This window comes from Ursus americanus, chromosome 5 (assembly GCF_024610735.1).
Source record: "Ursus americanus isolate L20-20 chromosome 5, mUrsAme1.1.p, whole genome shotgun sequence".
Taxonomy (NCBI): domain Eukaryota; kingdom Metazoa; phylum Chordata; class Mammalia; order Carnivora; family Ursidae; genus Ursus; species Ursus americanus.
Window position 1 is genome coordinate 54029850 of NC_142131.1, and position 16300 is coordinate 54046149.

A 16300-nucleotide genomic window follows, 5' to 3' on the forward strand; every position below is an offset into this window, starting at 1 on the left:
ACTGCGCTACCCAGGCGCCCCTGGAAAGGGCATTTTAAACCCCAGCTCAACAAACAGCTCAGAGTTGTCAGGGAATACCCAATCATAAACACATTACCACTCAATACTTGAGCTTTCAGCCATACTAAGCCATATTCTACAAGGGAGACCAATAAAAGAGCTCACAGAACTGTTCCTAGCCATAGGGCAAATTATCTTAAATAACGCACAGAGTGGACCAACTTTACTATTCTGATTTTTTTTAAGGATTTTATTTTTTAGTAATCTGTACACCCAAAGGGGGACTCAAACTCACAATCCCAAGATCAAGTTTGCAAGCTCCACTGACTGAGCCAGCCAGGCACCCCACAATTGATTTTTAAAAAACATTCTACAGTGTTCCTGCAGATTTCCACTACACACCATCAGCCTCTTTTTAAAGTTATTTGAGAGAGAGAGTAGGAGGAGGAAGAGGGAAGAGGGAGAGTGAATCCCAACCAGACTCCACGCTGAACACAATGCAGGGATCGCACATGGCCCTGAGATCAACTTGAGCTGAAACCAAGAGTCAGATGCTTAACTTACTGCACCACCCAGGTGCCCCCACCACCAAATTGTTTTTGTCAGTTTTTACTCAGGGTGATATTACATTTTACTGTTCACAGTCACTGAAAATTCACTGTGAACAAAGCTAGGCAAAAAATAAGGGTACTTTTCCCCTGTAACTCTAATATCTGCTGTTAATACTTAACAGGGTCTATTTTGTGTTCCACATCACCAGGTGAGGACAACTATCCTTCTTAAAAGGAATTCAGAGAATGGATAGAACTTTAAAAATTTCCTTAGAATTGTATTATTCAGACTCTACAGAAGTTAATGTATTCTGTGGCCAGAAATTCACTTTCCTTATTAATAAAATTTTAAACCAAACTTTTACAATAGCTAGTCACCTCAAGCCTTTATCAGAGTCACACTCAAATCCCAAATTTACCAGCATTAGGTTTAAAAAAATAATGCAAAATCAAGGTGTCTTTAAAGGTTTCCTTCATAGAGGATTAATCTAAGATTAAACTAAAGGCTAAAATGACAGTGGTAAAAATGTTCAACTTTATACCAGGTTTAAGTGAAAACATTCCTATGAAAAAAAGCTTACTTATGAGAATTTTTGTTTTCTAAATGTTATCAAATGAAGATACTGAACTTTCTTCTACAGTTTGGTATAGCCAAGAAAGTCCAACCTATGAAAAAAGCTATCACTGACAGGAAACAATTAGGGATTCCAATGCACACATAATGCTTTGTGTTGCTTACTGTTAGTTAACAGTTGGAATTAAACAAAAGTGGGTAATTAGTAAAGGCCAAAATTAAACTGCAGAAATAAACTGGCAAGGATTTTTTGTGCATGTCACATTAAAAAAACGTTAACCGCCTTTCAGGGATACACCATGAAATTCTGATATATCCCTTAAACACATTCAGACATAAAAGTTCCAAAGAGGATTCCTGTTAAGTTCTTGTATTTTTTAAAATTAAAAATTTGTTTTTTGACAATAGGTAAATCCCTTACACCAAGAACCCCAAAAGATTTTGAAAAGCTGGTAGAACTAATTCGTAATATTCCATGTTATTTCCAACTTTATTGTTTCATACTTAGGTCTAAACACGAGCTTTTGCCATTTCTTCACTTAGCATTTTAACCTCCAAAGGTTTTTAAAGACCACAAATAGCCCCATTTTTATGTAACAGGAACAAGAAATCCACCAGCACCAAAAACTTTAAAACTCAGATCTTTAGTAGCAGTCTTTAGAACACTCTAGATTAAAAATGTAATAATTTGTTAAAGCATGCAAAAAAGTGTAACAGTGAATAAAAACCACAACTGACAAAAATATTGGTTAACATTCCAAACATGTATAACCAATGAACATGGCCTATGTTTTTTTTTTATTGGTATTCACTTCAGAAACTTGAATCCACAGATATAAGCAGTATATTACCAGAAAGTTACAAGTAAACACAGATTATACATGCAAATTTCTGTTCACAAAGGTCACATGTGCAGGTTTATGAATTAGAAGCGTGCGTCTAGATTATGGCCAAACTGTTTTTAAAATGCAGAAATGTAAAATTACATCTTTTATGAAGAGATGGTCTACACACTTCAAAAATCAAATGTTGCTTATACCAGATGTATGACAGCTACGGGATTCAAGTAACAAGCAATAAGATCTCAAGAAATTAATACTGCTCAAAGAGAACGGGAATATTTTTATATTTCACTGAAAATACATTGACTACTAGAATACGAAATCTAGCAGGAACTTAGGGGAAAAAATTACAAAATCTAAAGCCAATTACTTATTATTTCTTATTACCTAAACAACATCATGACATTAAAAGAAAACCGCACCTGCTTTTTAATCACCAATCTCATATTAATGAAGATCTCCAAATAAAAAGCAACCAAAAAAGTTTCAAACTCCAAACGAAAAGTCTGCAAGGCTCAGATTAAAATGTGGAATGTTTCAGATCAAAGTAATAAAAATACAACTGGTTTTGTTCTTTATTGAACGGAATCAAAAGTTTTGACATTTCCTTGAAGCTTGGAACTAAATTTCATTTCTCTGAATGATTCTACATCTTTTTTCTTAGTGGTGCAAGTTGTCTTAAATAGCTTACAAGTCAGTCTCTACAAAGTACTTCGGTCTGTTACCATTCTGATAAAACAAAAACAGTTCTTCATTAACTTAACCGTATATGTATTTTTGCTATAACACTTAACACATGAACATACATCTATTATTTTTCCACTAAAACAAAAGAGTACAATAGTTTTCTTCTAACTATCAGTATTGTATTTAAAAAAGGTTAACATTAAAAACAAAGAACCATTATTTTCTTTGAAATCGTTAAGCTTCTTGCACATCTTAAGCTTCCTTCTTCTGCCTGCGTTCTTCTGCCAATTTATTCAGAAATTTCTGAGAAGAAAAAAAAATTGCAAGGATTAAGTCATCTAAGAAAAACTAAATGAACTCCAAAATAAAATATTCTATCCAAGTTTATGAATTTGAGTGTAATTTAACGAATATTATCAGTTATTTTAAAGATTCAGTTATTCTTAGGTCAGTGTACAAAACTAAACTAGATTACAGTACATTAAGATACGTGAAAAAATGATAAAATGTGAAAAAAGATTATTTCAATTAACATTCACTTATAGAGATAAGAAAGCAAAGACCATACGTGCATAGAAGAACTGTCACTGCTCCAAGAACACAGAGTAGTTAAAATAACATGCATTTATTCAAACAGTGCGCCTTGCATTAAAGTGGGGAAACATTTTCTCAAAGGTAGTAAATATTTTGTCTGTGGGCCATTCTTTATTTCAACTACTCAATTCTGTTATAGCAATAAAGCCAGCCATCAACAATACTTAAATGAATGACCGTGGCTATGTTCAAAAACAAACAAAAAACAACATCCCCACAAAACACAACATCTCATCTACAAAAGCAGTGACCCCTGTATTGCACCTATAATCTCTAGAGTTTTAGGACATATTAAGACATTATTAAGTAACCGCCCCTGCCCCATCTAGAACACCTCAAGTTTCTTTACTTCTGGGTAGAATTATTCAACTCTACAGTTACTCCCAATTGATGAGAGGATAAAAGCCATTGAAAAATACTCAGGAAACTATCAAAGTATCAAGTCATGTATCATTAGCAAAATATTATATTGCATAATAAATTCCAATGAAGTCGACAGAGTTTCTTTAAAATAGAAGAGAGCCGCCTCCAATAAACAATGAAAATTAGAATAGCTAGAAGATACTAGCGTATCATTTAAAAAGTATCAAAAAGTATCAAGCATCAAGAAACAACTTTTGTATTTCAATACTCTTCTATGTAATATATGTCTCTGCTACTAACAGAATTAAATCACCATTCTTTTTTCATACGCTAAAATGTAAGATACATATAGGTAGCAAAGAATACCTTCATTTCAAACTAGTGACACAGCCAAAAATTGGCATTATCTCCTAAATTCAAGGCTATCTTCCCCTCCTCCTGCTAAATTCAAGGCTATCTTTATCCATCTAATAAATCAACACACAGACCATTTTTGACGACAAAATACTCCAGTAGCTCTCTACTATTAAAGCAGTGCAAAAAACCAGGTTATTTGTAATTAATGAGTTAACTCCTTTCAAGTTTTCCCCCTTTATCTGTTTTAATACTCAGTTCTTAGAGAAGTCATTAAAATACCAAATTTCAAAATATCCAAATAAGAACTTGTTATGCTTCATTATGTTTTATTATTCATTTATCCTTTTATCCTTATATGCCATCAGTCATAAAACTCACAGAATATCATTATTAATAAATAACAACACCAATGTAAAAATCATTAAGTATGAAGGGACAAGGCATTTCATAAAGTCAAAAAAGCTTTTTTATTATTCCACTTGGCTTTCAAGCCTCCAGAATCTTCCAAATTAGAGAAATTACAGTCCAACACTCATTTGGGAATATTTAGATAACTTTAATTGTAACAGAATTTATAACATGGCTAGAAAATTATTCGATTAGAATGTACTATAGAAAAAGGCTCAACAGATGTTCCTAGAATTCATTAGACTGCTTAAGGCCCATCAACAAAGAAATAAAAGTGTCATCTCCAGGATAAGGCATTGTGATGGGTCTACAGAAGGTACCATACACATTTTACTTTGCATAAATTTACATGAAAGAACTCTCCTCTTTTAGATTCAGCCTTACCTTTAATTTCTGGTAATGAGGAAGGCTGCTGCAATGAGTATTCTTTGCAACTTCTTCATTTGTATAAAAGAGTGAACACAGCTTACAGTAAAACCCTGTTTTAGGTATCACATAGTCTATACCTAGAACACAAACATACATTCTTACAAATTTAGTAAACTGAAAATTTTAATTAGCGTTCTCAAATCTTTTTTCCGTCATTATTACTTGAATGAGATATATTTGTGAGAAGTCCAATACAGCCTAAGCTAAAACAAAACAACCATGATATTAGTTAATTGTACTTAACTGCTGTTTAAGGTCCCACTTAACTGTACTCTTAAAAGGCAGAAATATAAAAGGTAAAGAAAAAGCAATATGAAATACTCAGAAACCTTTATGCGGAGAAAGACCATATTGTGAAATGGTAACAAAAGATAATACAAAATGAGAAGAGTTGGTTAAGTGGAAAAGAAAGAATATATAAATTAAGGTTTACAAACTGTTCTGCAGAGAAATAAATTCAAAATGGTATCAGAATTTAGGTTAAAACCAATTTAAAAATCTTATTTAGTAATAAGAACTTGGGAAGGGTGAGAGGGGAAGAACAAAGCCTTAAATCTCACCAACAGGAACATTGGGCTGATATGGTCCAATTCTATACTCATCTGGGATTGTATAGTCCTCCTTGTTTTCATCACTTTGGCCATCTGCATTTTCACTTGTATCTTTGTTGGGATCATCAGCACTCTCAGCAGATTCAGCGCCTGGTTCTGTATTTTCCTCATTTTTAATTCCATTTTCCAACGCTGCTTCGTTTTCTTGATCAAGTTCCTCGATCTTGTCCACCTTAATTTCAACCAAACCATCATCATTTTTGTCACCAGATTTAAATGCCATGCCCGATTTACGAAGTTTCTGAAGTTCCGAATCTTCCTCATCACCAACCTCATCTAGAGTGACAAAACCTTCCATACTCCCTGGGAAACGACGCTGTTAAGAAAGACAAATTTACTCTGCAACAATTATCCTCCAGCATCCCTTCCATTTGCTTTACTTGAAGGAAAAGGGATAGCGTCTTTGTCTTTATTCATTCTTTCAAAATACTGACTTTTCCTTTCTCCCCCAAAATCACTTTTTTTTTAAAAAAACAATTTTGTTTTGAAACTAAATAATTTAAAGCTTGACTCACATGAAGAGCAGAAAATAAATGAGATAAGGACATTATATTCTACACTTCTTAAAACTATTAGGCTGCAAGGGACTGTATCAAAGATGTGACTTGATGAAAGTAGTTCAGTGGTATCCTTTGGAAGACAGTATCTTACAATACAACTGTTATTTAGAGAACAGTCTAAAGTAGTGTAGTGATTAAAAAAGGAAAAAAAAAATCAAGCTCTGGAGCATGACCGCCTCTGTTTAAATTTTGACTCTGCCACTTCTAAGCAGTATGACCAAGGACAATTTACTGAACTTCTCAATGCCTAAATTTTTGCATTCATGAAGCCAGGTTAACAAAGGTATGAATCTACTGCCTACAGTTACTGTGAGGATTAACTTTATTAGCATACACAAAGAGCTCAGAAAAATTTACAGCATGTAATAAATATCAGCTCTTAAGAGTGCAAACGTATTATGCAAAGTCATCCACTTCAGCCAGAAAAATAACTTTTAAGACTAAGTTATGTGACTAGGTGCCTGGGTGGCTCAGTGGGTTATGCATCTGCTTCAGCTCAGGTAACCATCCCGGTTCTCCCAGAGTCCTTGGATCCAGTCCTTCTTCAGACTCCCTGCTCAGCAGGGAGTTTGCTTCTCCCTCTCCCTTTGCCCCCCCCCCCTGCTTGTGCTCACTTGCTCTCTAATGAATAAAATCTTAAAAAAAAAGAGAGAGAGAGACTGTTAGGTGACCAAGACATTAAAATCTGGAGGTAAAAATTTGTCTTCCAATAGTTGAACGCTGCCTTACAAGGAACCAATGGACCAGTAATACTAACATCTCACTGAAAGAGCCATTTAACATAAGGGGCTTCAACGGCATTTTAGTGCTCTAATCCTTACCGTAGATCACCAGTAGACCAATGGCCTTCTGTTTTACTATTCTTTATGCTATGTATATATTTTCATATTTGTATTCACCTTATATGCTTATCTGTGATGTGTATTGTAAGAAAAACATCTTAAAAAAATGTCTTAAAAGCTACTGAATTATCAAGCTTATATTTCTCAAATAGGAAAATTCTTCCAAGTTTGACAATTATTTATTTTTAAAAAAGATCTTATTTTTAAGTAATCTCTATACCCAACCTGGGGCTCGAACCCACAACCCCAAGATCAAGAGTTGCATATGTTCCACTGACTGAGCCAGCCAGTGCCCCAAGTTTAACATTTTTTAAATGAGTGGCAAAATGTTTTAAGTACCTTGGGTCAATTCATTTATTATAAACTCATATCCCATCTTTTTAAAACAAGCTGGACTAAAAGACTGCCTACCAGTACTTATACACTACCACTATAATACACATATATAGATGTAGGTCTTCCTCGTTCTTCACTAAAAATTTGAGTTGACACTTTTTAACTACTATAAAGAGTCTTATTTAACCTATTTATTGCAGAGTTTACTTTTAAGTATTTATTATATATTATGGTTCATAACTGATTTTTCTAATATAAATAATTCTCTTTAATCTGACCCTGCTAGTATAAATAATAGAAAACTAGATCAATGTTTCCTATCAACACAGTCAATATACAATCTTCCTTTACCTTTTTTAGCTTTTTCTTTGCAGCTGCCGAAGCACTGGCATTTCCATCTTTTTTCACAGCTTTGTCCGAAGGTTCCTTTTTCCCATCAGAAGCCACATCACCTAAATTAGCAAGATCTGTCTCATCTCCCACTGAACTGCCACTTTCTAGCAGTGCTGCTGCTTCTTCTTCATCTACGAGTAGCTCATCTTCAGATTCAAGAAGCATGTTAGGTTCTTGCTCGGCTTGGTCATCCTTTGCATCTTTTTCACCATCTTCACCTGACTTCTCTTCTTGTTCTTTACCTTCAGTTGTACTTTCAGTCTTCTGGGAACCATCAATCTTAGACTTCTTATCGCTTGGAGATTCTTTGCCATCTGGAGAATAAGATCTTTTTCTGAAATCAAAAGGATACCCCCCTTAATTAGCTCTCCTGAGTTGGAAAACAAAAGTTCAATATACCAGTGTACATACACACACAAAATGAAATTACCGAGATTTATCTTTTTTCAGTAAGTCAATGCCTCTGTTGGGAATCTAAAAGACAAAAATTTGTATCGGTTAAATAAATGTATTAGAATACGTTCATGTGCAGATTATGTAATTATCCAATGAACTAACAGTTGAGAAATATCCTTTATATCATCAACTAAGCTTATTCAATCTCAGTAACCATACCTAAGAATGTAAGCTGCCTACGATAAGCAGTTCATTACAATCAACATTTCAACACAGCATAGAGCAGTGGGTAATATTTTGGTAGCAGAACTCAAGTTCAAATAAAATCTTAAATAAAATAGATAAAAGCAATAAAGGCATTTTTAATGTAACACCATTTAATAAAAAAACAACAAACTTCTACTGAAGAATTGGGGGGGAGGCTGTGATCTTTAAATAACCAAATCTTATATTCTTAACAATGTTTATGAGAATGCCGTAGCTTGAAATATGTGAAATTAGCTTTGTAATGATGACAAATCCAGTACTACATACCCTCAGTACCAATTTTTTATATTTTTCAGACAAGTCAACTTTCACACATCTCCCCTGAAACCAAAGGGCCTTTTTCAAACAGTGGTCGACCATTGCCATTGCATCTTCTCTGGTCTCCATCTCAATAAAAGCCTTAAAAAAAGAAAAAAGAAAAAAAGACAATCAGCTCACAAGATACTACTTAAAATAATGTAAAAAAAATTAACTAAAAAAGTCTGGAAACATACAAACTCAGAATGCCATCCCAAGAGTTAACAACGAAATAAAGATGTTTTATACTCTCAATTTTTAAAACAAAAAACCACAAGTGATTATAAACTGGTATTAATTTTTGCAGACCAATTTGGCAATATCAAAGGTAAAGAAAGTATCAGGATACAATATTCTAATTCTGAAATTTATCCTTCAATTATGATACAAATATGTAAAAATGTATATGCTGCCAAGTCCACAGCACCACTGGTACAGTACACAAAATTCTGATTATCCATCAACTCAGGAAGTTAAATTTGTTACAATTTATTCAATGGAATCACATATAAAGTGAAAAGCAACAGTATCATGTAATACCACTTGAGGCAAGGAAGAAACAGTATACCTACATATACACAGGGAGATTTTTTTGGATGCAAACTTGGAAACAAATAGTTACCATCTTTACTTTCCACTTTATAGTTTCTCAGTATTTACTCACTTTTACACACTGAGAATCTAGTGATTTAAAAAAAAGTATCACCATTTAGCAGTTAGGCGAAGAAAATTTAATATTTATCTATGAGAAGATATTATATTCTCCCTTTATTAAAAATGAAGATACACACAAAAAAACTTTAAAGTACTGAGAAATAATCTTAAAAACTTAAAATTTGTTTAAATTAACATATAGTGTATTATTGGTTTCAGAGGTAGAGTTCAGTGTTCATCAGTTGCATGTAACACCTAGTGCTCATTACATCTCATGCCCTCCTTGATGCCCATCACCCAGTTACCCCACCTCCCTCCAATAGTTCATAGTTTGTTTTCTATAGTTCAGTCTCTTATGGTTTATCTCCCTCTCTGATTTTGTCTTATTTTATTTTTCCCTCCCTCACCACATGATTCTCCTGAAAAACTTCTATATGTGGTATTACCTGACTTTTCATCCTCATCAATATATAATTTTTTATTTTTCCATAAGGCTCAGCAAGCTTGAGAACTGCACTGTCAGAATAGCCAGAATGAGGTAAGTTGCTGAGATGTATCACACGTCCAAGCTCCTGCTTTTGATCAAACTTCTGGTCTGGCTTCCCCTCAGGTTTCTAAATAATAAACAGAAAATAAAAGACAAACAAAAAAGGCAAGGCAAATGGTGGTAGGTATGTTATAATTATTTAATAGTTGAGGTAATTCTAGTTATTAGCAACAACCTAAAGTGGCTGAAGTTAATAAATACTAAAACGATGGTTGGTGGTACAAATCTAGAAAAAATTGATAATTACCTTTATTCTTTTATACTTCTGTGATAAATGAACTCTCACTGGCTTGCCAAATACTAATGCTGGTGTGGTTGTATAATAATCCACTGCAGCTTGAGCATCCTCTGTAGTTGCCATTTCAATAAATGCCTAAAATTGGACAAAATTATTATTTCCAAAACAAAAGAACACTGCCCAAGTCTTTTTAAGATATATTTAATCATTAGAGAGCATTTTTAAAAGTCTAAAAGCAGAACCAACATTGCTAATTTGCTGTTTTATTAAAGGTCATCTCAGATTTATTACTACCGTCATGCTACTCAAGTGTCATTTATTATGTATATTGTATTTGAAATAATTTGGCACCCGTTTTGGTAAAAGTTTGGAATGGCTTCTCAAAGTATTATCATCCTTTTATAGCCCTTATAGTAATATAATGACAATTTTACTGCTTAAGGATCACAATTAATAAATTTACTAAATATCCATTAGGCCTAGAAATTAATGTTATTGATGTACTTCAACTATTTGCTTTTTCTCTACTACATTCCTTATTAATGATTTAGGATTACATTGAGTTCTTTTTCTAATACAAAATCATATAATTCCTTTAGGAAATGTATTAGTAATGAATAAATTTTACTACACTTATTTCAACTCCTACCTCATTGATTTTATTTAGAATCAGATGATTTGAAATGACTCCAAACGGTTCCACCAGCTGTAATAGTTGATACCTCAAGTTTTTCCCTCGCTGAAAATCCATGATGTGAACAACCCGGCTTGTTTCCTATTCATTAGGAAAAAAATCAAGTCAAGAGGTCTCTTTAGAATCAAGATGACACAAATTATATATATATATACACGTATATATGTGTGTGTATATATACACATATATACACACACACACATACATACGTATATATATATATATATTTGAAGTTTCATACTCTAAAGTTAACCAGAACAGCTAAGTATTTAAAACAACTCATAACATTCTAGAGAATTTAAAAACTACACAGGAAATCAGATTCACTGGGGTATATCTCAAAGTTTCAGAAAGCCTCTGCAGTTATTTTTAAATGGAATGCTGTACACATAAATGGACAGCAAAATTTGTTACACTCAAGGTGAGATCTCTGTACTATGGGTATATGAAAATTAAAGTCATATATAAAAACTTGATGGCTTTCAAACAATAGCAATCTTTTTGTAATAAAGGACTACAATACAGATTCAATTTGCAGGAATCTCAAAGTTAAACTACACTTCCCCAAAGAACAAAGTAAAAGAAAGAACTGTATTACTGACCACTCTGCCTTTTTGCATGTGTCTTGGTCCTTGCAAGTTCCCATTTCCAGCACCTTTATGGAGAAAAAGTGATTTTTTTTTCAGTCTTATAATAAATATACTTGTTATAATAGTTTTAAGTGAAAAATGTATTATCTTCCTTCCTTAAGATTTATTTTAGAGAGAAATAGAACACACAAGAGGGGGGCAGAGGGTGAGGAAGAGAAGCAGACTCTCTGCTGTGCACAGAGCCTTAGAAAGGGCTCCATCTCAGGACCCTGAGATTATGAACTGAGCAGAAACCAAGAGTAGGGACACTTAACCAACTGAGCCACACAGGCACCCCCACCCTATTTAAAGTAGGCTCTACACCCAGCCAGGAGCTCAGTGTGGGGCCAGAACTCACAACCCTGAGATCAAGACCTGAGCTGAGATCAAGAATCGGATACTTAACCAACTGAGCCACCCAGGCGTCTCAGGAAAACAGGGCATCTTTCAAATACAAATCAGAGGTTACCACAAATATAATAAGAACCATATCTTCTCATGTGATGTGATGTTATTTTTGGATAATTTTCCAACAAGCCTTCTTTCACCTCTAATCGCTGCATTTAATTTTTATGGTAAAAGCTCTTAGGAAAAGGTAACAAATTTTATAATCACCCAGATTTCCTCTTGGTCCAACTGCTGGTCCCCCAAGATGAAATGAGGGAGGTGGAGGTCCCAGAATTCCTGGTGCTGGGTTTGTAGATTGCTGCAGCATGAATGGATCACCCCTAGTAACGTGAGACATAAAATGTAATAAATGACAAAGAGGTCCATCAGAAATAATTAAGATTTATTGCTAAAACACCCCTTTAATGATTGTTATTCCAATCTTTGAAGGCATTTATGTGTGAAGTAACTAGGGAAAAAGCTGTAACAACAATAAAATAAAAATCACTAACATAAAAATTAGAATTCTGAAGATTCTTTTACCCATAGTGACTCATACCAAACTTTCATATTTAATAAAGATACTCAGAAAATATTTTTTGCTTATAAATTTTTAAAGTTTAACCTGAATTCCTTAAATGATCTCCTTTATAAACAAGAGCTTAAAAATTTTAACTTACATTGTATGTCCTGTATCATTGTCAGGATTCCATTCTGGGTAGCTTTAAAGAGACCAGAAAATTAACTTTAAAATAAAACTGTCCTTTTCACAAAATAGCCTTGTTTGGCCTTTAAAACAGAGTTTACTTATTAGTGATGTTATAGGAGAGTCTAAGTGTTAGAAATATTACAGTTTAAAACATATCATAGTCTTCCAAAAAAACCTCCAGAACTTCAAAATAATCCAAATGAACAAGAATAAACTTGTTCTGTATTGAAAATGTAGGTAATATATGTTGAAGTTTAATTTTTATATTTATTTGGTAAGACATAAGGAGGAAAAAGTGCTGCATGGGAAATTGGAAATGTGGGTATACAGGGAAATAAGGACAAACCAGAGATTTTCCTTCACCAAAATTAAATACCCATACCAAAAACAGCTGAATTGTGACACTAAAAAGAAAAGAAAGCCCCAACAGAGCTAGACATATGTGAAAACTGGTACTCTAGTGAACAATGGGTATGTGTGTTTAGGCAGGGAGATGCTTTATGAACTCAATTCCATTCCAGCAGCTTAAAATCAGAACCAACGATAACTCAGAAGCAAAAAAATGTATCTTGACGGATTTTGCTTGACAACTTGTAATTTCTAATGACTCTTCCCCTTTTCTCGATCTGTATTTTTACAGCACGTATTAACTCTTACTGAAAATGTCTGAGTCTATTCTATGTATCAAAGGCCATCTTTAAGTCTATTAAAAATGCTTGCAATTTGTAGAAAAAGAGCCAATGTTTATCTGCCCTACAAATAATATTAAATAACCAAATACCACTATCACTGAACCTAATATTCCGAAATGAGATTCCACAGCTAAACATTTTGTTTTGTAATTGGTAATGCCTTATCAGTATCAGCTATGCAGTGGTAACAATGTGGATATCACAAGCAAATGATGAACTCCCCAAAACCAATCAATGGCTGTTTCTGATTCACGATACGGATGCTTTAAAGGTATTTCAAACTCCTACATTTCAAGAAGAAGCTGGCATCGACGACTGTGACTTGCTCCATTGATATGTTGACTCCACTCCTGCAGCAAAGTAAATTAGTAGAATTAACAAAAATAAAGCAAAAATATTTTCATTTGAACCAAATTCTAGGAAGTTAATTTATATGCAGTATGACAGACTGTAGAAACACCTGACCATTCACTAGTCACAATGAATTAATTTAAAACCATTTCTCTGAATCCTTGTAGCATGATCCTGCCCTCAAATACGCCATGCACATTCTTGGAAAAACTGGGTAACTTGGTTAACATACTAATAGACCTGACAGGGAAAAGACAGAGTTAATAAAGATCAAGAATAATAACTGACCTTGAGATCAGCTAAACATACTAATCTCTGCTGTGGACTGAACTAGATTATATATATTGTATCATTAGAACTGCTTTTTATAAAACTCTATGATAAAATATCCATGCTTCCATCTACTTTTCTAGAAATGTTATAAACGTGATTAGTTAAAAATAGAATCTTTCATTTTATCCAGCTTTGAGGCATGTTCCAAGTGTACTACAGCCATGAAAAGCTAAGATTCAAAAGGAATGGCTTTTCTAGAAAATGCTCCCCACTTATCAAAAAACTAAGCTCCCATTATATTTCCCAAAAGTAAAAAAGCAAATTTCAGGAATGTCTGTTTCCAAATTTTAGGGAGGGAAACATTATATTCATCAATATTTGTGATTAGTTTTAATTTAAGGGATTAACTTCTTTCCTATTTTATGCAAATAAGCTTTCCTTTTTTTAGTTAAAAATCCACATATAAATGATCAATGTTTTACACAATTGAAGAAAGAGGAGTTAGGAAAAGTAGGCTCTGCTGTCAGACTGCCTAGGTTCCATTCCCAAGGTGCCACTTAGCAGACATGAATCCTTGGTACGTATTATTGAAATTTACTATGATTCAATATTATCCTAGGCTTTTGTGTAAAGTGAATGACTAAAGGTAAACTGCTTATCAGAACATTGCCAGGCACATAAGAAGTGCTCAAAAAGGAAAAAAATGAACTGTAATTACACTGCTTATAAAGCTATCTTGTTTTACAATTCCCTGCTTTACAAGTATCATTTGACAAATTCCCACAAAATGAGGCAACTTTTGTCACATCCACACTACCTAATACATTATATTTGGAATATAAAACACGCTCAGGCAATGTTTTTAAAAGGGGGTCTCACTTAGAGCTGAACTAAAATAAGAAACCAAATACAAGAGATACCTTCTTGAAAAGCTTCAGAATGGTTTTTTATAAACCTAATTTTAAAAAATGAATTTATATTACAAGAGTTTACGTACTTCTGCCCTAAAAGAATTAACTAAAATCCTGTGAAAGAACTATGGAAGCTCTATCACAAAGCAAAACTGTCTTTTAAAAATAATGGCTAATATATCTAAGGAACTTGAAGAAATCTCTCCAGCTGGCTCCACAACCATTTATTTGGGATATAAAAAGTTTGTACTTGCAAAGGAACAGACCACTGACTTATTGGAGGACACTTTTAAAATGGCTGTAAGAAGAGGCGCCATAGGTAAAGTTCACAAAATCCCTAAGAGGGATTAAACAAATACCTTAACTCAGAATTTTCTGGACTAAAAATATTCAGATTTTATTTAAAATGTTCTTGAGAAGCAGTGTCTTGGGAGAGGAGTAAAAGTTACCCTATTAGGCATGTTTCTACTTCACAGGAGATGAAAAGGGTATCTAGTTGAACAGAAAACTATTTATATCCAACCCTCAATGCTCTTTAAAGGTTCAAACTTATGGTAAAAGTGTAGCTGGTCTTTCAAAGTACTAGAAGGAAGGCCAAGATCAAAGAACTATTACGTATCTCCCAAGTCCACCCATTCCTAATCTGCACTACCACACCGATCTTTGGTTTAGAGTGAGGATTAAGAGTCAAAGGGTTTTTAAAAAAACCTATATCCTTGATTCTACACTGAGGTAACTTTCGCATCAGATTAATAAGGTAAAAGGATTCACGTTTTCAATGCAGAAGCTCTGTAGGAAAACTATATTCACCTTGATGTCTTTGAGATACCTCAATTATATAAAGAAAGGATAATTTGGGAGAAGCACTTCTGGAATGGCAGAATAAAGAATTTAAGGGCTTCTAGAATAATACTAAAAGGAAAAATATGAACTCAAGTGACAAGACAGTGAAAAGGCTGTAGCGGGCACTTTTAAGTGAAAAGAATTTGAGGGAAGTTTGAGTTTGTGGAGAAAAGCAATTTGACATTCTAAAATGACCTAGAAAGAAATAAAAGCAACACCATCACTGAAAATCACTTAAAATATCAAATAATGATGACAAATTAGATCACGTTTTTCACCTAAAAGTTCCTTATTTCATAGTAAGATGAAGTTTTGATCATGTAAGCTATTTAACACTACCACTAAGTGAAAAGAACAGATTTTCCAAGTTATGCAGCAATACCAGAGAGCAGGATTAAATGTTTAAAAATTTTCATTATCCACTTTCACCACAGGAATTTTCTCTCAAGTCATTGTTTCTATATCAGCTATAAAATGAGAAAGGACCACAACTAAAGGTATATAATTATTTTTTCAATAATGCAGATACCCAGAAAACATGAGCTGTTAAGGAAACTGGAATACATTGAAAACCCAAGTGCTTAAACTTCTTAAAATTGATCCAATTACAAATACAAATTTTGTAAATCAATCAATCAATCAATCAAAGGGCCTCAATTCTTAAATGTTTCCAATACTGTGGCAGAATACCAAAACCAGCTAGGGCCCAAACATTTTTACAGGTTTAAAATACCTCTTGCACTAGGTAGGGTATCTTACTCTTGAATCCAAAGTTTCATCAGATATTTTAAAACTGTTCTTTTGTCAATTTAGATCCATTTAGCTGTAGTGATTTATTAATATTATTATTCAGGAATTAACAGGC

At 33.5% G+C, this 16300-nt stretch overlaps 1 protein-coding gene across 5 annotated transcripts in view; it reads right to left on the minus strand.

The window, feature by feature from the left end:
* Positions 1-1750: 1750 nt before the first annotated feature.
* Positions 1751-16300, minus strand: part of MATR3 (matrin 3) — a 44914-nt gene continuing 30364 nt past the window's right edge. For 4 of the 5 annotated variants that reach the window (XM_045794568.2, XM_045794567.2, XM_045794570.2 and 1 more), the window contains 13 exons: positions 13346-13407; positions 12337-12378; positions 11885-11997; positions 11243-11295; positions 10596-10721; positions 9956-10081; positions 9608-9775; positions 8478-8609; positions 7978-8021; positions 7506-7881; positions 5366-5732; positions 4761-4882; positions 1751-2957 (listed from right to left, as the gene is read on the minus strand). In XM_045794568.2, coding sequence (XP_045650524.1) covers positions 2907-2957; positions 4761-4882; positions 5366-5732; positions 7506-7881; positions 7978-8021; positions 8478-8609; positions 9608-9775; positions 9956-10081; positions 10596-10721; positions 11243-11295; positions 11885-11997; positions 12337-12378; positions 13346-13407 — 1782 coding nt within the window. In that variant the 3' untranslated portion in view covers positions 1751-2906. The remainder of the gene's footprint in view (positions 2958-4760; positions 4883-5365; positions 5733-7505; positions 7882-7977; positions 8022-8477; positions 8610-9607; positions 9776-9955; positions 10082-10595; positions 10722-11242; positions 11296-11884; positions 11998-12336; positions 12379-13345; positions 13408-16300) is intronic. The other variant, XM_087862223.1, reaches the window with a different exon arrangement.